This window comes from Plodia interpunctella, chromosome 24, assembly GCF_027563975.2.
Source record: "Plodia interpunctella isolate USDA-ARS_2022_Savannah chromosome 24, ilPloInte3.2, whole genome shotgun sequence".
Taxonomy (NCBI): domain Eukaryota; kingdom Metazoa; phylum Arthropoda; class Insecta; order Lepidoptera; family Pyralidae; genus Plodia; species Plodia interpunctella.
In genome coordinates this window covers 5,058,444-5,082,738 of record NC_071317.1, presented here as the reverse complement: position 1 = coordinate 5,082,738, position 24,295 = coordinate 5,058,444, and the positions used below count along the sequence as shown (strand labels likewise).

The window sequence follows — 24,295 nt, the reverse complement described above, 5'->3', positions numbered from 1 at the left end:
CATGGCTGGTCAAATCATGGCTTACCAAAATTTTGCTACGTAGGCTTACACTATCATATCATCATCTTCAGAATTAGTCTAATCTATGTTAATTATAATTAATGGTTTACTAATTAGATGGCAAAAACAGAATCATCTTAATCTAAAAGCGCGTCAAAAGTATTGTGAGGATAAGAGAGAAAAATATCCAAAGCTGTGGGTACAGCCTGTCTCTTCAAGTGGTTCTCCATTTTCATTATGTTAAATGCCAATAATATATGGTGTTTTCAGCACCGTGATGACCTTGCTAGCGTCGTGGAAGGCAGGAGCCGCGTATGTGCCGATGGAGCCCAGTTTCCCGCAAGCCAGGGTGTCCCACATCCTGCAAGATGCTGAGCCGGCTCTAATCATTTATGATGATACTGGTAAGTTCTGACATAAACATCTTTATTCAATTATCAAACAAATCAATACAAATAAAATTGTCCCCTTTTCATGCCAACAGCCTCCAAACTAAATGTTAATCTGTATCTCAGCGGGAAACATTTCATTTTAACATTTGTTCTTATGGCCAAACTTCTAAATACTGGGAGACCTGAAGCTGGCCGTGGCATAACTACTCAAAATTTTTATAGCTATAGACTAATATTTTAATGACTAGGGTCACATCAAAGGTGGATAACCTTCTTAGCATGTTGAGGTTTTTGTGACGATCACTACTGTCAAAACACTGTATAGTTTCAGCCATTGGTATTTCAGATATTACAGATCAGCTTCGCCAATTGATTAGATGAAAAGAAAAATTTGTTTCCATAATTATTTGTCCAAATGGTTTGCAAAGCCTCTATCTTACAGTATAATGAAAGTATGAAAAAAATATTGAAATGTGTTTTTACAGCCAATCCAGCAATGTTCTCTGCCAGCGGGATACCAGCAGTGTCCTTCGAGGAACTGCGGCAGGAAGCCGGCAGCCTCTCCGCTGAGGAACTGAGCGACTGCGAGATGTTAGCTCCTCCTGGAGCTGAGAGCATTGCTATCGTGTTGTATACCTCCGGCAGTACGGGAATACCGAAAGGTGAGGATTTTTGATTTTTTTACTTCACTTTCATATAGGTTCGTAAGTTCAGTTCAGATTGACGAGGCGATGAAGGGAAAAGGTGCAAAATCGATTAGTTAAGGAAAATGTTTGGATCGGCATTTTTTTTTGCAAGTAGACAAGTAGCCAAGTAGACAAAAGGATGTCAATCATCATAAAGTAATCCTGTATAAATATATCACGTTTTTTATCTAGGTGTTCGACTCTCCTACTCGGCCATCTGCAATCGTCTCTGGTGGCAATTCCACACCTTCCCATTCTCCAACACAGAGGTCACGTGTGTCTGGAAGACAGCCCTGACCTTCGTGGACTCTGTCTGCGAGATCTGGGGACCTTTACTGCATGGGAGGTCGTTGTTGATCCTATCCCGAGAGACCACTAGGGACCCGCAGAAATTGGTTACTGCTTTGGCTGAGAACCGGGTATGTTTCTATCTTATTGTGCACTGGTGACACGCCCTGGCTTCGCACGGGTGCAATATTATGCATGTTAGATACATAAACCTTCCTCTTTAATAACTTTATCTATTAAAATGACCCGTATGAAAATTCGTGCAGTTTTAAAGATATAACATAAATACTAGAATCGACGCGCTATGAAATATAATAAAATCACCTAGTGCTTCAGTATGCTCTAAATTTTAAACAACCATTCCAGTATCACTCAATCGATAACATCTTAATTTGGAGTAAACTAATTTTAAATATAATTTCTAGGTTCAACGTCTAGTCTTAGTTCCGACTCTCCTCCGTTCAATCCTCATGTACCTCTCCCTCAATCCTTCGGAGAAACCCCTCCGGCATATCAAACTCTGGGTGTGTTCTGGCGAAACCCTCAGCAAGGAGCTGGCGTCACAGTTCTTCAGATATTTCGGGGACCAGAGCGGTCATAAGCTGGCCAACTTCTACGGCAGCACCGAAGTTATGGGCGATGTCACTTATTATGTGCTGGAGAATTCTGGCCAGTTGGATTTGCATGATACCATTCCTATAGGTGAGGTATATACTTCAGTCATATATTAACGCATGTAGCTTATAGTGTAAAATTTATCAATTACAAGCTTTTATTTAACTTCTAATGTTAGGAGGGTAAATATGTTTGTATGATGAATTTTACAACTCCATTTTGATAGCAGATAATTGGACTGATAATGTACTATTTTAATATGTATGACCTGATGGTGAATAGAGGATCGACTCCCAACTAGGGTACCAACTCCTCAATGGTTTACAGTGCGGACATGATGTTTTGTTACACATTGAATGAGATAAGATTTCATTGACAACAGTGGTTAGCGCACTCGGGTCAGTTATTGGATGGGTGACCATTGGATGGGTGGTCAGTTATTGGAGAGGAATTATCTTGAACTTCTCCGTGCTTCGAAAGGCACGCACGAAAAAGCCGTTGGCCCGTTTGTATTTACAGTTGTTAAAATCCGCCAATCCGCAATGAGCCTGCGTGGTAGGTCATACCCCTTATCCATCCATAAGGAAGGCCTGTGCCCACAGACCACAGCTGTGCCTGTGTCCCAACAAAGAGGACGTTTAAATGGTTGATGGATCCATCCAAGGGTTTTGAAATCTTCAGGTTTACCGGGTTTAGAATAACGTGTAAGTGAAGGTGCTGATATGCTGTCAAATCAAATCAAATCAAATCAAAATTCATTTATTCGTGAAAACAGGTACAATGGCTCGATAAAAATGTTAATATAACAGAACTCTGTTTTCTGCCTGGCAGGCGTACATAATCTTGTCAATATTAGTACCTATTAAATCTAGAAAACATTATTTAAAATAAAATTAAATCAAAATTAAATCATAGAAATGTCAGTCAGAATAATTAAATATATAATAGCTAATTAAATTAATAAAGATTACAATTTGTCACTCATAAAATGATTAAGATTATAATAACATTTCTGAACTAACAAATCGTGGAGGCTTCTTTTGAAACTACCCACATCTATGGTCAATTGTAGCGATTTCGGCAATTTATTATATATTAAAGGGGCTTTGCCAAATACACTATTGCTCATTAGTTTTGTTTTACATGCATATTGAATAACTTTGGTACAATGACGCGCGCTGGTGTGATGTGAAAACAAATGTTTGTTTGTGTGTACAAAAAGAGCACATTCGAAAATATATATGCAGGGCAGGGTAAGCAACGTATGCTTTTTAAAATATGGTACACATGAGTCAGTTGGTTTTAAATAGAAAATAGATCTAATGCAACGTTTCTGGGCTTTTAATATCATTTCTTTGTCAGTTGAGTTCCCCCAAAATATGACTCCATATTTTAATGATGACACTACATACGCATGATATGCAGTTAGAACAGTATTTATATTTACAATTTTTTGTAGTCTTGAGAGTGCATATGAGTATTGATTTAACCGTTTGCGTAAGTAATCTAGATGCGTCTTCCATTTTAGTTTATTGTCAATATATAAACCTAAAAATTTATTGACCTCTGTTTCGGTAATAGTTTGGTCCAAGAATGTAATGTCAAGTTTGGAATTTTCATTATGTCTTTGTTTAAAATTTATTAGTTTCGTCTTTTCAATGTTAATTTTCAATTTATTATTATTTAGCCATTCTGTTATTAATGTCAATGTTTTTATAATTTCAGTCTCCATGTTATGGGATTCAGTCCCTGTTAATAAAATGGTACTATCGTCAGCAAAAAGTGTAACATGATGTTCTGTTACTGAAGGTAAATCATTAATATATACTAAAAATAATAGTGGACCTAATACACTCCCCTGCGGTATGCCACATGTAACTTTTCTAGCTTGTGAGTAGTAACTAAGTTCTGTTTTGGATTTGTCACAAATCTTATCAATTTGAGTTATCTGCTGTCGGTCCTTTAGATATGACTCCATCAGTTTGAGCGCGTTGCCACGGATACCGTAAGTGCACAGTTTGTGCAATAGAATTTCATGCACAACACGATCAAATGCCTTCGACATATCCATAAATAGACCAACACTCGGTTTTCTATTATCAACCTGTGCCATAACTCTATATAAAAAGTCATAAATGGCCATGTTAATTGACTTTTTTTCTCTGAAACCATACTGTTGGGGTGAAAGTATATTATGTGATTCCAAAAAATTATATAGTTTTCTGTGTATGACCTTTTCTATTATTTTAGAGAAAATTGATCCCATAGCAAGGAGTCTAAAGTTATTCATTTTTGTCTTATCATTTTTCTTATGCAGTGGTTTTATTATAGAAATTTTAAGTTTGTCAGGAAAAACACCTTTTTCCATAATATTGTTTATAATGTTACATAGTACGGGACTGATAATATGCGCAACATCTTTTACGATCATAGTGGCTATGTCATCATAACCAGTGCTTTTTGTATTTTTTAATGATTTAATTAATTCATAAATGTCAGATGGAATAATCGGAGTCAAAAATATTGAATTTAAATTATTGTTATTTATTGTATTTGAATAATTATTAGTAAATTTGTCAGATTTTGTTTCGTCAATAAAATAATCATTAAATGAATTCGCTATATCTATGGGATTAGTAATAATTTTATTATCAACATTAATTTTATCAATATTTTCTTTAGGTACAATATATTTATTTTGGTTAATTATATTCCAAGTGGCTTTGCTTTTATTTTTCGAGTTATTGATAAGATAGTTATTCCTAGACTTTTGGGTAAGTGTTATTATTCGTTTATATCTTTTGTTATACAAGCGCATCGACAATTCGTTGTCTTTCGTAGGGTCCGTTCTATATTTCCATAGTAAAGCTCTCTTACGTTTACTACATATTTTAATACCTTTCGATATCCAACTGGGTTTTTTAAGTATGTTAATTTTTATTTTTACTATTGGAAAACATAGATCATATAGTAACTTAAATATATCATGAAACTCATTATATGCTGCATTTGGGTCCATTTCTTGGCAAACATTTTCAAACCTTATTTGGCTTAAGTATTTGATAAAAATTTGTCTATTATACTTCGAGTAGTTTCGTTTCATTTTGAACCAGTATTTTAGACGGCAATATTTTTTGACAGGAAATGTTATTATTTGCGCAGTATGATCTGACAATGAAAATTCACGTACCTCACCCTTACATTTATTAGAATTGTGAATGATATTGTCCAAACAAGTCTTGCTTGATACGCGAGTAACTTGTTCAAACTGGAACTTAAGATTGTGTATGTATAATAAATTGCGGAAATCACCAGATTGTTTAGTTTTCACCAGAATATCTATATTGAAGTCTCCACAAATAACAACTTTATAGTTAGGTTTTTGTTTCATTAAAATCACATCAAGTTTGTTGAAGAACCTTTCTACATTAGAATTACTATTTTTGGGACTTCTGTAAATACATATAACCACTACTTTTTGCACTGGAAGTTCAATTGCAGAGCATTCAAATATATTTGGAACAGACATACTGGTAAATTCTGTGAGTTCATTAAACTTGTAATAGTTTCTTATTAAAATACAAGAGCCCCCGTCCCTATCATGTCTCATAAAATACGATGCTAATTTAAAATTACATAACTTTAACCTATGCTCATCACCTTTACACATGTTATGTTCAGTAACACATAAAATATCAATAGGTATTCCTTCATCTTCTAATTCGTCTAAGCTAATTAGTAACATATCTGATTTTTTTATAAGTCCGTTTATATTCTGATGCATTATATTTATATTATTATGAACGAAATAAATTATTACTGTCGTTATTATAATTTTCAGTATTCGAGTCCATATTATTATTATTTTTATTAGAATTTATAATGTCACAAGCTTCATTAATTTTATTCATGTCATTTGAAGGAATATCATTTGAATCATTAGGTATTACTAAATTACAATCAAAATATGTTTGGGTTGAATTATCTTTAAAATCTTTATTTTTACAATCGCAATTATTATTTTGATTTATATTATTCTGTACAAATTGTTTATAGGACTGTAATTGAACTTGGTAGCCAATGTATAATATTTCCTTTAATAGGCATCTAGCTAAGTTAGTTACAAAGTGTTTCTTTCGAGGCAGAATCCTACTATAATTCATATCCATAAATATAACATCATTATTTTGTCTACATAAAAATTGAAGTGTATAATTTATTTTCTTTTCATTTAAATTGTTATTATATGGAATTTCACTTACAATAACATTTGTATGTTTTAGAGAATGAAGCCATTTCATAATTTCTGTTTGTAAATTGTAAGGATTTTTATCATTTATTCCACCCAAAAAAACAACAGTATCATTTTTAGTTAGCTTGTTCAACTCGTCATATAAATAATTATTTAATATATTGCTACTTGATGCACCTGGCTTAGAAAAACAGATAACAGTGTAGTCAGAGCCCAATAATTCTTGAAGTTGATTTCTGAGCCCACGTCCTTGTTCATCAGATAGTATAATAACCTTTTTGGTGGGAACTTGTTTGTGAATCTCTTTCTTGTAGATATTTTTGTTAAAATTTTCTGGAGAAAAAGTATTATCACTAGTGTCAGTAGATAGTTGCTGTAAACACGAGTTAATTTTGCTTGGGGTATTTCTTTCAAGACGGAATGTTACGTCCTTACTTTTTATTCCTGGGTTATGCGTATTGGCCAAAACGCTTCTGTCCAGATGTAATGGTGATATTCTTGGCGTACGCATCTTTATATGTAAAATCTTCCTTCTAATTGGTGTGGACATAATTTTGTTTTCAGTTAAATTATTAGTCGTAAGTTTTTTTAGTAATACCATTTTTTTATCCTGCTCATGTATTTTTTGCTTCATTTTAATGTTTTCTATATTTAAATTTTCTATTTCCAAGTCTGCAATTAATAATTTCTCTCTTACAGTTTCTAATTCTGTTTTTAAATCTTCAACATAAGATGTATCATTTGTAGTTACATTTTGCAGGCTGTACATAGTAGTGTCCATAATAGTAGAATTTAAAATATTGCTATTACATTCCATCGTCATTTTTGTTACGTCCGTTGCTGATATAGATCTGTGTAATTTTTTTCTAATGGTTATGTTATCCATTTTCAAAGACAAAAACTGTAATTATACTTATGAAAATATTCTAATGTCAATTAAATTGCCACTTGGCTGTATAATTTTATTCTTTAATTCATCTATATTTATAATACCATGTCAATATGTTACTTCTTATGTCAATTTCATTCATATGTCAAAGTCACTTCATTTATTTGACAGACAGAAAAGAAAAGCCGGTTGTGACGAAAGGGTTGTGGGCGTTGTGGGTTGTGGTTTCTCCGTTTTATCTGCTCTAATTGGTTTATTTCCATATAAACAAGTGATTCAATTTTTAAATAATTCCGTTGATTGCCTTTGCCGAAATTGTTGAAGTGTTTATAATGAGATATTAACGTTGTGAGATAGTATACAATGTCGTACCTTGATCCAGTGATGTTGAGGTTACAATACACAATCCTTCCGTACGTAAATATTTGGTAAGTCGACACGAAACTCAATTTAATCTTAGGAACACCGATAACACCTCTTACTCATCCGAGAACCGGAAGTCAATCTCCTATATCGCTGTATCGACTCCAAGTGGGAAAAGGGTAGACGGATGATGATGGCATATTCTTCGTTTGTCCAGGCTCGCCGATAGACAACTGCGCAGTGTACCTCCTGGACGAGGAGATGAACCCCGCGCTGGAGTCGGAGGCGGGCGAGGTGTGGGTGGCCGGCCGCAACCTGGCGGCCGGATACGTCGGCGGCCAGGGCCGGGACCGGTTCCCGGACAACCCTCACGCTGATCACAGTGGTGAGTTAACGGTCTCAGTAACGGTATCATATACTAGATGCTGCCCGGGGCTTCGCTCCAATTTCGAGATAAAATATAGCCTATAGCAAGTTTCGGAGGTTTCTCACCTCAAACATACTAACAAAACAAAATGCATGACGATCATAAAATCTACAAATCTATACTATTATTATAAAGAGGAAGCATTTATGAGTTTGTATTTCAGTTTCACCATTACAAAGGTACATTATCCAAGATTGCTAAAGGCTACTTATATTTTATATCAAAATTCCCACGGGGGCGAAGCCCTGGGCAACATCTAGTAATATATAAGTCTATGATTTAGCTCCATGCATCAAGAAAAAAAACATGTTGTTTGCAGATTTCAGCCGCCTATACCGCACAGGTGACTTTGGTGTCCTCCGGAAGGGGGTCATCCTATACGCAGGTCGCACAGACTCGCAGGTCAAGATCCGGGGACACCGGGTGGACCTTCAGGAGGTGGACAGAGCCGTGGCTGCGGTACCAGGAGTTGATAAGTGTAAGTATATAGCTATTTCATCATTCCATCATCTCTCAATAAATTTATTGCTATTATAAAGTTAAGAGTGCAGATTCAGAAGAGATAGGTACTGTCTTTCCATGAATAATATATTGTAACCTCGTAACAGACTCTATGACACGCAATAGGGTAGTTGACAAGGTCAAAGAATTGTTAAAAATATGTGTAATCTAGATAAAATAGATATATTTAGGAAAATTATGATAATTCATAGAGTGTAACAATGCAGCTGGATCTAAATAGGTACGAATTTGGTTGGAAAGTCCATTTTCAAAAAGTATGAAATTATAAAAATAAATTTAACCATCTTATAAAACAAAAAAATTGGAACAACTTTTATTAAGAAGTCATCACAATAAACGTAATATTTAATGCAACTGTCGAACATATCTTTCTTCGCAAACATTTTAGCATGTTGTGACGTCACTTGTTCGTGTCACTTAGTGTGATGTTTTGACGAGTCAAAATATGATTTTAGTTTTATCATATCTTCGAAAGTATTGTCATTTTTTCACTGGTGTTTCTTATAATATAAGGGCTTTCGAATAGCAATTAAAGCAAAAAATTCTCAACTAGCCTAGCCTATTTTTTCTTTAGTTACTATAGCCACACTATGCAGTGTAACACAGGATTTTTTTACACTACCGTCACACAGAAGATTTTCGCTTTCTTCGCATTAACACCAGTGTGACCATCATCACTAACCACAAAATCTTTTTCTTTACTTAGTGTTATTATTGGAAAGTTTAGCGCCACTTATAATCAAAAACACTATATTTTCGCAAATCCCACGGAACCAATAGGTTTTCCCGGATAAAAGGCCTAAAACCTACCCTATGTCCTACTCCATACTCCTAATTATAAATACGCGAAATCTCAAGAAGATTGATTGAGTAGAAAACGCGTGAAGAAGTAACAAATAAACAAACTTACTTTCGCGTGTATAATATTAGTTGTGTAAATCGTACCAGGCGTAGTGTTGTGCTACGGCCTCGAGCGCGGCAACCCCGAGCTGCTGGCGTTCGTGACGCTGGAACCCGGGGCGCGCGTGGCGCCGCAACACATCGAGGCCACGCTGAAGGACAGCCTCACCAGCTACATGATCCCCCAGGTAGGTAACAAGATTCTTCTAGCTATAGGTACCATTGTATACAAGGTTACTGGTATCAAACGCAAAACCTTCTAAAGACTACTTGGGTATAACAAAACAAGCAACTTTTATTCTATCAAGTCTTATTACGTCACTATCAAGTGACCCGTTTGCTCATTTGCCATCAAATATACCATAAGGTTTTTTAAACTGCCTATCATCCATCTATTTTTATTATTCAGGTTATCGAAATAGAGAATGTTCCATTGCTTGTCAACGGTAAAGTGGACAGGCAGGCGTTGCTGAAGATGTACGAGAATACAAATAATAACGGTAAGTACATCTTCTCGGTGTGTCTCTGTCTACAACGCTCTATTTGACGCTAATTTTATATATTCTTGCCAGAACCGAGCCACTTCGATGGTTATATCGGCTTAAAACTAATTAAAAATAACAAACTGTTCAAAAAAAGGATATACAAAAATACCGGTTTCTGCAGTTCACTGATTGACCTTGAGGCAGCGTGCCCAGAAGGCTGACAGCGTTGCCACGTCGAATGGCAATGCATTATTCTTATTTTCTGGCCGAGATTTAAGCCAGCCTTTTGGTCACATCAATTACCTTACCTCACTTATTTAGGTGGAGATACTTTATTAAACATTTAAAATATGATCTTTTAGACGACACGGCAATCACTCTAGACATAGACTACTCAGGAATAGACGAGCAAGACATGGAGGCGGCGCGGACGCTGCTGACGACAGTGGGGCAGGTGCTGGGGCGCGCGGCGCGCGGGGCGCTGTGCGCGCGCGCCGGCTTCTTCGAGCTGGGCGGGAACTCGCTCAACTCCATCTATACCATCACCAGGCTTAGGGAGAAGGGCTATTATATTGGTAAGTTTCACAAGTATCGGTGTACCTGCCTTGTATGGATTGTATTAAGTTTACACTGCACAATTAACCAGCCTCTGCAAGCGAACGAGTTGTTCCACGCTCGCTGCCGCGGTTACTCATAACCATTCAATATAACGCAATGTTACTTATTTTCAATCAACATTGTCTGTAGCCTTCTGTGATCGTTTATGTAACCTTCGTTGTTTGAGACTTTATCCGTTCTGAAGAATAAACAATAGTGAATTTCATAACAATTCGTTCAGTAGATTTTGCGCCTACATCCAACATCCCACAAACTTTCGCACTTATAATACTAGCTGCGCCCCGAGGCTTCGCTTCCGTGGGAATTTTGGGATAAAAATACCAAATCTTAACTTTTTGCGTGAAAGTAAAAATTAATAACAAACTCATCCAGACTCAAAATCATACTCAAATCATAAAATAAATCATTCCCACAAACTTTCGCATTTATAATATTAATCATAGGACAACATAACAAAATTGTACGTAACCAAAAAGGTCTTTAAGCTTGGTTCTTGGTTTTCAGGGAGACCTGGTGTATATATATGATAGGTATTATGATTGTGGTACTAACCAATATTACAATCGACGAGGAACTCGATAAAATTGTCCCAGTATGGGAGGAATAATCACCCGTATGGTGTTCACACAGGCGTCCCCAAAAGAAATAATAGGTAGGCGTCCCCAAAAGTAATAATAATAAAAAAAACAATATTTACAATGCTTGACGTGTCCTTCCAGATATCAGCGACTTCTTAGGAGCAGCGAACCTGGGAGAGGTGCTATCGAAGCTGAGCACCAGTCCTGACTGCAGGAACGACAATCAGGAGCCGAAGTTCACAGCCGAGCTGATGAGGGACGACCACAAACAACAGGTCATAGAGTAAGTTCACACACACATTCAATAATGTTTTCCTGTAAAGACTTACTATCATTTTTTCCATGCGTAAATTTGATTAAAGCGTAGACAAAAAAAATCTTGTAACTTGACATCGTTATAATAGGTACATATTTTTTATTTTTGATATTATATGTAGGTATATCTTTATACCTACACATTTTTTTATTTTTGTTATTATTTTATCTGATTTTAAATTAAGTATATTTTTCTTTTATTTACTTGCACTTTATGGCACCACCTGGCTATCTCTGTTTGGTCTAATAGTTGACTGGCAGATTATGCCATATGGCTTAAGTCCATTTTGTACATTTTTTTTTTAATTTTGTGCAATAAAATTTTTAATCGAATCGAAATCTTGCGAATAGAAAGAGAACGCGCTACTACACGTCTGCATCGCGATGCACTTATTTATTTAACAAAGTCTGAAAACACTTTTAAATATTCGTGAATTTTACCAGCCCTAAAACAAAATGTTTGTCGAATACTTAGTATACTTGTATACTTAGACAAGATACAACACGTGATGTGGTAACACGCCTATTATTCCATCCACTCCAGCATGATAGTATCCTCGTTCTATGAGAAGGCGGAGTTGGAGCAGTTCCTCAAACACGAGATCGAGCCCCTGGACTACGCGGTCTGCATCGACCTCTGCTGGTCTGCGCTGCTGCAGGCCCGGCTCAGCGTTGTGCTCAACGATGGTGAGTTTATCATTAATTGCTTATTGTTTTCTATTCCAGTATTATTGTGTCGAAATTCTATTGGTTTAATGACTTTAGAACCAGGCGCGTTTCGTCATTTTGACATCCGTTATATAAAGTTTCGATGTACGTTGACGCACGTCAGTGTCAAAACCACTTCGTCGGAGTACCTACTAATTCCATGGTCAAAACCTATACAAAACAATGGAACACGAACGGTCCTACAACGTGGTTCGTCGTCGCGACGGAGCGCAGCTGAGCGCAATAATATATAATAGTAGCTGGCTCTTGCCTATACCAACAGACTTTCGAAATTTTTGATAAAAATAAATAAATATATTAGGACAAATCACACAGATTCAGCTAAGTAAGTTTATAACAAATATACATAAACATCCAAGACCCGGGCCAATCAGAAAAAGATCATTTTCCATCATGACCCGACCGGGGATCGAACCCGGGACCTCTCGGTTCAGTGGCAAGAACTTTACCACTGCGTCACCGAGGTCGTCATAAAAAAAAATATGTATAAAAGAAATTATGTCGTGTATTTTTTTATTTTCTTTTGTTGTTCTATTGATTTCGAATTTTATTTACTTGAATATATCGTTGAAATTCTATTGGTGTTTCATTTAGCACACCATAGCACAGAATCTGTACTATGCCATCACCAAATTGCAATTATTTAAATTTTGGGGTACAAGCAAACCTTGTTGTTTGGAAGAATATTATAAAATTGAATATACAATTTAGCTAAATATATTATTTATTATTCGTATGACTTAATAGGTTTTGACTATATTTACATGGGATTTTGGCGGAGCATGTAAAGTAACATACACATCTTTAACACTTGCATCATAATTTAAGTAAACAAATGTATTTCATTTGAAATAGTAAATATATTTTTGGAAATAATAATGAGATGAAAAAAATCTGGAATCGAGCGGGAATTGAACACGAATTATTTCATCTCATTTTTATTTTCAAAAATAAGTTAAAAAGTATAATACATGTATAATTTTTGTAGGAATTTTCGAGTGTTTTGACCGCTGCGGCCGCGCATAATTGACAATCCTTCAAATTTTAACAAAGACAAGAATCAGTTTTACTATCTGACTTTAAAATCATTAATCTGTACTGTGATCAATGTAAATTTTATGAATGATTGATTTTGGAAATGATTCCTTCTTCAAGAAAATTGATGGGTCATAATGACGGTGCGCCCGCAGCGGTCGAAACGCTCGGAGATTCACCCTTAATTAAATCCATTCAAGGGTGAATTTCACGAGTGTTTGAACGCGGCGTGTAGCGTTTCATTAGTGTCGCATATTTTTTTAAAATAAAGAATCATTTATAAAAAAATTAAACATTTATAAAATTAACATTGTACCAGTACTTATTTATATAATAGGATAATTAAATTGATTACTGTGTATGATACAATTTAATAAACACTAATGATGGCCCGCGGCGGCGGCGTTCAAAACGCTCATTCAACATGTCACACATCTGTGTGTGACATGTGGGTGAATTTTACGACTAACTACCTACTAATGACGAAGATGTTATCCCATTATCGCAGCGACTGGCTCTCCAGTAGCCGTAGCGCTGAACTTCGACGCTCGAGACGAGCCGGAGATCGAGCTCAGCGGCGGGCTCGCCAAGGTGATGAGCTTCCTGGAGTTCGTTGAGGGCTCTGTCAGGGACGTGCTGCCCGAGGGGAAGGGTGAGTCGCGCTGCATTGCTACCAATATCTCTTATCTAATACTAGATGTTGCCGCTTCACTCCCGTTGGAATTTTTGAAATAAAATATAGCCTATAGCAATCTTGGATAATGCACCTTTCAAATGGTGAAAGAATTTTTGAAATCGGTTCGGTAGCTTCGTAGATTACCCGCCTCAAACGTACAAACTCAGAAACGCTTACCTCTTTATAATATTTAGTATCCGATATTATCAATGCGAAAGTAAGTTCGTATGTTTGTTACCACTTCATGCATTATCTACTGGACTGTTTGTTATGAAATTTGGTACACGGGTAGAAAATAACATGGAATAACACATAGGGTACATTTTATCACACTGACTGAGCACCAAAATTCGAGACTAGATTTGACCTGAACATGTGTTTGTTCGGGTGAAATCTCGCAACACATGTTAAATAAAACCTAGTAAAACGAATTTTACTGAACCCTATCGCTAGGCCAACTCACACTTGACCGGTCATTCCGCTCCAGGCGCCGTCCTCCATTCCTTCATGATGGCGACAGCAGCTGATCTGTCTCCTCGGGACAACGTCGCAGCTATTAAGGCGCTCGAGCACGCCACCATGCGGATAGCCAGGGACAGGCGATTTAAGGGGGTCTTCACTACCAACACTAGCCCTCTTACCCAGGTAATTACGTACTTTCCTGTCGTCATCACAAGTCTTCATGGATGATATGCGTGTCAATGTCCTGACAACTAGGGATGTCGACGACGATGCGAAGTGGAGACGCAAAAGTACGAAAGTGGATTTTTGGTACCGACGCTCAACTGAGGAAGGAACCGGAATATGCTAAGATGAGAGAGAGAGAAAGAGCGAGGAAACCATCTTAGGCTATTGAAATAAAATCTGAGTGTTAGAAATATGACCATTTTTGGTATACAAACATTTATTTATGGATTTTCTTCACAATCATCGAAAAAAATATTAATTATTGTGTTAAATATCATTGCAAGCCCACGTGGCAGGACATGGTGTATATCATTATGTGTTTGTACTATCTTTTTTTAATCTATGATTTACAATGAAATAAATGAATTGAATTGAAAAAAATCTAAAATAATTAAAGTTATCATAAAAAAAGTATTGAAGATTCGGTTGTGATTACACCCGATCTACGATTGTCGCCCTGTGTTCTTTAGTCGCCTCGTACGACAACCACGGGAATACTTATTTGTTTTATATTTATAAAATTATCAATTTAATTTAATTTACACATTATCATTTATCTATGTAACTGTCAGTTTCCAAAATAAAATCGTAACGTAACGTCCACAGCAACTAGGCACGGACGTCCTAGGTTTCCAAACGTTGCTGGACTACCAGCTCAACCACTACGTGGACGCGCGCGGGGAGCGGGTGTTTGGGGCCGCGGGGGACCACATGCGCGCCGTCGTCTGCTGGAAGCCGGTCGAACTGTGATATTTTTAGGTTATAAAGAAATAAAAATAAAAAAACTTCTTTCATTTTTAGGTTAGGTTCTCTGTCACATCCGTATGCGGTAACACCAGACAACAATAGTTAAACAATACATTCTTGCGATTCTTGAGTAAACTCAAGGATCGAAAGATCTCTGGGGCTTTGGGGGTCTACCATGAAATATAAAACACGTAGCACGTAAGTCCACGCGTTCTCTTGTTATTTACAAGTGACATCATGTGGACGTTTGTAATTGTAGGTACTACGTTTGTATGTTTCGTGGTAGGTCTTCTGTTTCTCTATTTTCTGACAAAATATATAGTAATACAACTATATGATAAATATATAGTAAGTAGTATAATTTCACCACTTTCTGATAAAATATCAAGGTAATATGACTGATAAGTTTTTGCCAGATAAGGGCTATCTATATATAAGAAATATATTATCACAATAAATTATTAAATTATTAATATATACCTATATCAGGGTGCCCTAACCAAAACTCGTGAAACACAAAAAAGTATTAAATCAGCTATTATGAAATGCTAGCTAGCATTAAATACTTCACGGGTACTTTATGAGCAAACGGTGAATGCCCGAAGTATTTATAATTTTGATTTCAACTGAATGTTCTGTTTTCAAAAGAAATACCGTCTCATTGTGTTGGTCATCTTTTGAATATAGAACGTTTCAACCATTGACTATCCTGTTTCATTTTCTTTTTTTAAATCTCATTTGATCATGACAATGTATTAAAATCTCCCTGAGGCTCTCTCAACGCGCAATATGAATGAATGACAAACATGACCAAATTGATAAGTTTCGTTCTATCAAACATATTATACAATGGCAGGGACTTTTCACCATTTCATTTTGTTCATTCATATTGCACTACGTGATTGACCGTCTAGGAGCCTGAATGAGTTGAAGACGAGTACAAAATATTTTGACATAGAAACGGTAAGTTAAGTGTCCGCGCCACTAAAGAACCGCCCACGGCCGTATCTGGGACTAACAATAATAGATCGGCCACGTTGTTGTTGTTCGCGACTGTAGCGCCGCGTACAGGAACTTCGTGGCGCATCTGTTATAGGATCATTTTTCTTTTTTACTTTCTCTTACCTTTTATCAAGTGTCTAATGTAATATTCTAATTACTGAACGTAATAATAACTTATAATAAAAGATACTCAACCCAGTGAGCATAAATATAAATATTTTGAATGCCTATTTTCTTATCAAATTTATTTAACAGTAGCGACACCTTCAATAAGTCATATAAAGTTTGTTATTTGTAGAAATCTACGTGATTTTTTTTTTATTGATGATTGAGATTTTTTTATTTCTGGCCAGTGCTCAGACTAAGCTGTAGTATTTCCTATGACGTGTCAGTAAATTAAATTAAGTTATTTTAAGTTTAAACTTTGAGCCTCTGATGTTTGCCTTGTCTATGGGTTAGTAATAAATTGTTGAAAACAAAACATAAAAAAATAAAAACCTGCTCTCTACATATACATATAAGTGTTAAGTTAGGTATAAGTACAAGACAATCTGATGTGTTATCCACAACGAAGTTATAGGGGTTCGAAATTGGCCTGAATTGCTTCGAATTGAAAAGGATGGTACGGCCGTGCCTTTTTTAAAAAAAAACACTGCCGTGTCCCCAGATCTATCTTTGTTTCATGAAAAGTAATAAACATTGCAATAAAATAACAATTTAGTAGATATTTACAGACTGTTTGACAATTGCTTTTAAACTAATAATAAACCTATCTACAATAGTGATAATCTATGTTATTAATTTATTTAAAAATATATATGTCACAATGAATGTACCTAAATTGTGTTCCTTAAAAAATAATGTTACGTTTCGTTGAATGTTTATGAAGTATTACCAACAAAATTGGTTTGATTAGGCACGGAATATTTGTTTAAAATTAAAATAATTTGTAAGTTCCCTTCCATCTGAATATTCAAAATTACCTTTACTATCGTGTTGTCTCTTTTTATCTGTACCTATCCATTACAGATTGTAACAAACGAATTGGTTAGATGCGAAGTTTCAAGTTAACAAGCACGGAGCTCGTAAAGAGATTTTCGTATTCCGTACTAACAGGAGACGCGACTGACGGCGATATTTTTTAGAAGTATCAAAATTATTAGAAGTGTTAATAGATATTAACTTGAAATTTCGAATCATATTTTATAACACCCGGTATGAAGGAATAGTGCAAGACGTTTGAATATTTCATATTCATTTGTCATTTATATATAATGTTTATGTGATAACAGTATAAATAAGTACCCAACTATAATAACAGTATGTAGAATAAGTTAAGTTATGGAACTGTAATTTGAATGGTTTAATTAATAAAATTTGATAAGTTATATTTGTTTGCGATTTGAATATTCCCTGTTTCTATTTTTTTTTCGATGAAATATGTTAATAATAAAAAATTGATAAAGAATTAAACGTTTTCGAAATAAATGGTCATTGACAAAGTCGCCAGTGGAGAGCTAGCAAAGTACCTAATAAGTCATCATTTTTAAATATTCCCTTCTTTGTTGTACAATAGTTTAAATACTGGACATAGAATTTGATAAAGTAAAATGGCGCCTAAAAACCACAGATCAACGAAATAGAAAAAAAATGTACCTATACCTTGCTGTAAATGATATTTTAAAAAAAACTATAATTACTCACGTAATATTTTTATTTTGCAACAGGTTTATTATTGATTAGAAGTTTGACTAGTAAAGTTAATATGTTTTGTATATTTGACTACTATGACATTTCTAAGTTTTAGTACACTTAACAATGTTAACTAAGAATACTAACTACGAATTACCTATGTTACAAATACAAAAGCGTTTTAATATTTAGAGATCACTAACGATAGTTTTAATAAATTGGCAATATTTCTTACATAAAATAGTTATGTAATTTTTATTAAATAGGTATTAAATTAGACTAACAATTGAAATTATCATTGTCATCGATATATGGAAGTTATTTGAATATAAGTTTATGTTATTTTATTCGTTTTCTGGATTTGATACTACAGTGCAAAAGTACAGCCTTTGTCTTTGGGTACTAGGTATTCCACGTATCATAGTCTATTATTGCCATCTCTTTCGTTATGTTACGTAAGATGAAACAGATGTCTGTATAAATAATAATATTATACAGAATTGATAAGTAGAATACCGCCAGTTTCTATTATCTAAATCATTTTCTTCTAGGACATTAATATCAATCTACTAGAACCAGTGTAGTCCATTAGTTAAAATAAATTAATAACTACAGACTAGATTTTTTTAAATTACTGAAACAGTTAGCAAAACCAAGTTTTGACAGGCGGCTGGCCGTCCTTCGAGACCTCATGTCAAATTGGACCAATACCAAACTTGGTCAAATCTGGGACATTAATATCATCCAGATCTGGTTTGATCGAGATATAACCAGTCATATCCGGTTTTATTGGGACGTAATCTTCAGTGCCGTCGTTCAAATCGACGATTGGCTCTTTGAGTAGATTCATATTTTCAAATTCGGAATTAATGTTGGCCTCGTTTAGTAGCTTTAGGGATTCTTCTAAAGCAAGATGGCCGCGATGTTCCGGGGTATGTCCGCTGGTTGATGGTGTTTCAGTGTTGCCAGATTTGCGGTGGTGTAAAGAGTTGTTGGTCGAGCCGATGTATGGAGGAGGTTGGGGTCTGTTGTAATTTCCAGCTAAGTTAGTCGTGGACTTAGGGCTGTAGGGACGAACCAGACTGTTGTTAGGGCTAAAATAACAAAAAAATAAGTACTTAAATAATTTAACAAAATTCCAAACTTAGATATTTATTTATTTTTTTTCAAGTTAAAAAATTATACACTTTTGCCGCAAGCTCTTATTGTCGTCAGAGAGATCATGTTGGATGTGCAAATCATTAAGGAATTCTGTCGTTGGGAGCCGATCCTGTGGGCACCACCGGTCATGCTTATAATAGTAATGTATTGTCAAGGAAACTGAAGTGATGTGTGAAATTTCAACTGTAGGACAGGTGGAAGTATTAAGAATTTAATTTGCAAAATTTGATTACAGACTGGGCTGGTGAAACTGAAAAAAGCTTGTAATTGTAAACATAAGTCTTTGGAAATAAAAATAACAAAGTACCTTATGCCGACACTCTTGTTGCTAGTGTTGTCAGCGACTTGTGTTTGATCGGTGTTGCCAGTACCATAGCGACATAATTCAACTTTGCTGGACTTGTTGCCTCTGTAAACATACAATTTCGAAAGTTATTGTTTTGCACAGGCTGACTAAAAATATTTAAAAAAAACAATGGTTAAATATATAGATCGTTTTTATAGTAATCTTTTGCAAAATACTGATATACACGAAAGCCGTTTTAATTATAGTGTGCTTGCTTGGGATTGGGAAACGTCGTAATACTCGGCGCGTACTGGCTTCCTTCCCAGCGCTTCACTACAGAGTACACATTGCTTAGTGCAATGTGTGGTGGTGGGGGAAGCGTTGTGGCTTCTTGAGTTTTCTTACATTTATTAGATTTCTATTGTTTTTAGTTTTTGTTAATCATCGTTAGACTATTATATAAGTAAGTGGGTAGTTTTGTTATTTTATGGAATGTAAGCTACAAGCGGAATTTTTGCTTTAGGTTTAATTAGTTAGTTAATAATCTTAGAGACTTCAAAAAAGACAACCTTTTTCGTTGATGATGGTACTCAATACAGATGTGGAATATATTTCTCAAAAAGTAATCTGAATCGGGATCACGCCTGAAATAATTAAAATAAAAAAAAGTTGTTTAACTAACGGTTGCATTCGGCTTGAACACGAACACCAATATAAAATGATCAGAGTAATGTAGTTATAGTCCCGTCGCGAGCGATATTTTATTTCTCACATTGAGGATCCCAAACAGCATTAAGTATATATTTTTTTTAACCGAAGAAAAAATATATAATGGAAGAAGTTTGGACTTAAAAAAAATCTACACGGATTTTCATGAAGTTTGATGCCGGAGAAGAATAATAGGTATATTTATCTCAAAATCTCCTACATAGGGTAAATTCCACTCACATAGCCGCATAATGGAAGCACAAAACAGCAGTGAGAGCAGCAACCGACAGCAACATTAACAGCAGCGGTACAGCCACAGCCGCGGTCAGCTGTGTCGTGTAGCTCCGCGTCGGCAGCGCCCGCCGCGCCGGCGCCGACCACACGTCGCGCGCCTGCACCCACGAGGACTTCGAGTTTTTGCTTGTGTTCGGAATCTCCGTTAGGTATTCGAGGTGTTCGGTTGTTCGCGCTTTATATATTGTGTTGTACTGTAATAGAACAAAGTAACATGTTTATTTTAAATTGTGTTTAGTTTAATCTATTTCGAAAGGTAAGGTTCTAGTACCTACTAGAACCTTACCATTCGAACTATCTACATTCATTTTTCCTTTAGTTTACCACTTTATTCGATAACCACAGAATTATATTATGACCATGCTAGCAGGACACTATTAACAGGGTCAATGTCCTACTTAAGTCTGTAATATGTACCTACTTAATTGGCTCAAGATATAAAAGTTCTTGACGACATCAAGCCTTCTTGAGTTTGCTTATTCTGCCACGGCCGGGTGCGAAATAGCCAGAATAACTTGTACACAAAACGCGACCGTATCAATGCAGGCACTCCTGGAGTGTGTCTGCTATATCTCAAACATGAAAACTACCGCGAATTCGCGAATGTCACGCGGTGTGAAAATGATTTAAAAGCTCACCAATTCAAATCGGCACCAATCGAGCGTCAACTCAGCATCCCTGAAGAGCCTCTCGACAGTTGTGCGCTTGTACTCCCTGGGGCAGCTGGGCAGTTTGGACAACGGGCGAACTTCTTCCCGAAGACGTTTGATCTCGGTCGAGAACGGCACAGAACTGCCCAGGCGGACTACCAAACTGAAACAAGATGGCAGCAAATGTGTTCAAATATTCAATCAATCAAGGCAATATGTATGGTTTTTATTTTTATCTCTTTCGTCCCAACAAGCTACCGGTATTCTCGGCTGTTATGCTCAAAAGCCCATGGTCCGTGTACAAAATGAACTTTTTAGGCTTGGCTATGGGTTTGCGATCGAAATACTAATTTTGTGACGTATGTTTTCGGTCTGGGTAGGAGGAATCTTCGAAGGTTTATTTTAAGCGAACTCTGAGCATCACAATTGAGAGTGAAATAGGGGGCACGCTCAGATGAAAGGGAGAAGGAATAGATTCTAAGTAAGTATCCATCATTCATTTATGGGTAAGTTAAAGAACTTGTTTCAAACGTCAATATTCACAAGCATGCGGTAGCCTTGCGCCAGTATTTACGGCTAAAGCCTGAAAGGTGGTATGTAGAACACATGGAAGAAAACATGGTCCGAATCCACATACCTAGGCTTCATAGGAAGCCTTGTGCCAATATATTTATGGCTAATGTAAAGAAGGTTGTACGTGGAAAACATGGAAGAAAAAAGTTTAGAATCCACATACCCCTCGCCATCCTCAGGTTTCAAAGGCAGCCTAGCGCCAAGGTCTATAGCTGAAGCCAGGAAGGTGGTGTAGAGGTCCTGACTGCTCTCCGGCCATAGCTTCAACCGTAGAATATCCTTTAGCCGTGACATCCTGGAAACAAAGTTAAAAAATACATGTGAAAGAAAAAGAACTGGCAGATCATTTATGAAGGAGAATGGAAGGTACAACACACCCGGGACCGCTGACAACTATAGTCTATGATCACAAGTACAAGTGTTTACCCGCGCTAGGAATCGAACTCAGGAACTCGGAACAGCGGACGGCCGCAGCGATTATTCCGCCACGGACGTCTCAACCCTCGATAAACAAACCTGTGCTCATCCAAAAGATCTTCTACGTTGAGGTTGTCTATCTTGAGCTCGACCTCGTAGCGCGCCATCTTCTCCTTCGGCTCCACCTTCAGCGTGAGCAGGACGCGACGAGTTTCGTAGTCCTGCCGGTTGAGACCTACCACTTCTAGCTGAAATGGTAATATTACATCATTACATAGTCTAAACCAAAGTCGCTTACTGTCTGTCTGTCCCTATGTATACTTACGTTTTCAAAAGTACACAAAGGATTATGATGTTTATATGTACTTAGGTATACATATAGCATAATATTGCACCCGTGCGAAGCCGCGGCGGGTCGCTATAGCTTAATATACTTAATATTATTATGTTCTTAGCACAGACTTTTTATTTATTCATCGTGACAGGTGTTTCATGTTAAAGTCGGTTTGTTTGTCCATCTTTCACGTCAAAACGGAAAATTGTGTTCATGTCGTTCATTTTGTGTGAAGAGAGTTGAATAGGGTGTGAGTAGGGTGGAGCTAGGGGCGGAAGAGAGAAAGAGGAGATAGGCTTCTTTTTTCACAGGCGAATCTGCGGACAATGCTGTAGTGGCGACGAAAAATCATTGCTGAGATGAGACCAATTCAAAATTAGAACACTTTGTAATTTTGTAATACACTTTTTTATGTTTTTTTTTTTTAATAAATCAACATCGATACTTACTGTAACGACATCTTTGGTGCCTCTAGGCGGGGTGCCGAATATGAAGCCCGAATGGTGTCTCCCGCTGTAAATGTAACGGAGCCAGGACGGCAGTTCAGGCTTACCCTGCAGCGACGCGTGGAAGCGGTACTGCTGGTCGAATTCTAGAACAATTACTTTTTTAATTAATTAATTAATTATAGAATATATTTCGGAAAAAGGTAAATAAATTAAATGTTAGGTAAGTACCGTGTTGACGGTACCTTACAATACGCTTAATTTTTTATCAAGTTATCGAAATTCATTGTAAACTCGCCGCTATTATCGCGCCATAGAGATTCATGCAGGGTACCGACCTAGGTATCTGCGTAGTGACGCTCACGCTTACCTATCACGACAATCGTAAAATTAGGAGGTAAGTAGTAGCTACATATATAAAAATAAGGTGTACTAAATAAATAAGTACTTGTTAACGTAGTATATGTATATTAATGTAAAATTTCATACACATTCTTTAAAAAAAATTACTTTGAAATAAAAAAAATACCCTGAATATATAGCTCTGATTGCAACAAATAAACATTGAATGTATTTTCGGAATATGAACCTTATGAATATTACACATAAAGTTTATATTACAAAACTAGATATTAAAGAAGAAACAAACCTTGATACGTCCAGTTAAATAAATTTGGACTGATTGGAATGGCAAACATTTCTGTTTCCACCGCATTATGGACCTGGGAAGCCGAAGCCGCTACGATCAATGCCGCACACAAATATATCTTTGCCTCCATTACCTGTATTAAAAAAATAAACCGTAAATATTAAAATCGTCTTAAAAACAAATACTAGAACATCTTTTTTTTATTTTTCCGAATAAACACGTCAGGGTCGTACGCAACCATGTGGAAAATCGACCTATTAAATTAAAAATATGTCGATCAATCGAACATACCTTGAAAACACCATGAATACGTGCTTTACTGAAAATTTAACCCAATTCTTCAGAATAGAAACGTAGATCGATTTCTATTTTAGCCGTAGAAAAGGTACACAGTGAGTGAAACGTACCTACCTACCGCACATGTGCAGTAAGAACGCCCCAAAGCACAGATACGTATTCTACTGAAGCCGTGATTTGAATTATTTGATAAAAAAAAAATTTTTTTGCTTGATATTAATTTCCTGTCTAGAAATAGTGTCTGGCAAACAAAAGTTATCCATAAAAAAGGTTTACAAGCAATCATTTACGCAAAAGCGATATTTTTTAAATAGTGTAAATATTATTAGGACACAATCATGTGTCATAATATTTACACTTAACATACGCCAACAATAGTATATCAAATACTAAAGTGAAAATAAAGGGCAAACTACCAAAATCTTGAATTTATTATGGGAACGTAAAGCTGGCGTAAAAATAGTTACGAGCGACGAATAAAAATACTTCACATTGGAATAATAATTATTATCATAAATTTAACTTCTTCCTATACAAAATTATTTGTGAAAAGTTATAAATACTTAAATACGTCCCTGAAAC

General features: G+C 36.0%; 2 protein-coding genes across 4 annotated transcripts in view; one reads left to right on the top strand and one right to left on the bottom strand.

The window, feature by feature from the left end:
• Nucleotides 1-16,638, top strand: part of e (ebony) — a 34,417-nt gene extending 17,779 nt beyond the window's left edge. Inside the window, exons 4-17 of the mRNA XM_053763870.2 lie at nucleotides 271-404; nucleotides 878-1,054; nucleotides 1,271-1,497; nucleotides 1,792-2,068; nucleotides 7,703-7,870; nucleotides 8,232-8,390; nucleotides 9,383-9,522; nucleotides 9,744-9,834; nucleotides 10,182-10,394; nucleotides 11,157-11,298; nucleotides 11,875-12,017; nucleotides 13,603-13,746; nucleotides 14,258-14,415; nucleotides 15,064-16,638. Coding sequence (XP_053619845.1) covers nucleotides 271-404; nucleotides 878-1,054; nucleotides 1,271-1,497; nucleotides 1,792-2,068; nucleotides 7,703-7,870; nucleotides 8,232-8,390; nucleotides 9,383-9,522; nucleotides 9,744-9,834; nucleotides 10,182-10,394; nucleotides 11,157-11,298; nucleotides 11,875-12,017; nucleotides 13,603-13,746; nucleotides 14,258-14,415; nucleotides 15,064-15,207 — 2,317 coding nt within the window. The 3' untranslated portion in view covers nucleotides 15,208-16,638. The remainder of the gene's footprint in view (nucleotides 1-270; nucleotides 405-877; nucleotides 1,055-1,270; nucleotides 1,498-1,791; nucleotides 2,069-7,702; nucleotides 7,871-8,231; nucleotides 8,391-9,382; nucleotides 9,523-9,743; nucleotides 9,835-10,181; nucleotides 10,395-11,156; nucleotides 11,299-11,874; nucleotides 12,018-13,602; nucleotides 13,747-14,257; nucleotides 14,416-15,063) is intronic.
• A 1,267-nt stretch (nucleotides 16,639-17,905) lies between these two features.
• Scgalpha (Sarcoglycan alpha) lies at nucleotides 17,906-23,861 on the bottom strand. Of its 3 annotated transcripts, none has more exons than XM_053763874.1 (10): nucleotides 23,708-23,861; nucleotides 23,417-23,549; nucleotides 22,771-22,913; nucleotides 22,087-22,235; nucleotides 21,734-21,865; nucleotides 20,986-21,160; nucleotides 20,294-20,541; nucleotides 19,915-19,989; nucleotides 19,367-19,468; nucleotides 17,906-18,992 (listed from the first exon to the last, which is right to left on the bottom strand). In XM_053763874.1, the coding sequence occupies exons 2-10, from the start codon at nucleotides 23,544-23,546 to the stop codon at nucleotides 18,593-18,595; spliced, it is 1,554 nt and encodes a 517-aa protein (XP_053619849.1). In that variant the 5' UTR covers nucleotides 23,547-23,549; nucleotides 23,708-23,861; the 3' UTR covers nucleotides 17,906-18,592. The 3 variants fall into 3 exon arrangements, with proteins under 3 accessions (XP_053619849.1, XP_053619850.1, XP_053619851.1); XM_053763875.1 differs by having other exon boundaries at nucleotides 23,824-23,843; XM_053763876.1 differs by lacking the exon at nucleotides 19,915-19,989.
• Between the last annotated feature and the right edge of the window lie 434 nt (nucleotides 23,862-24,295).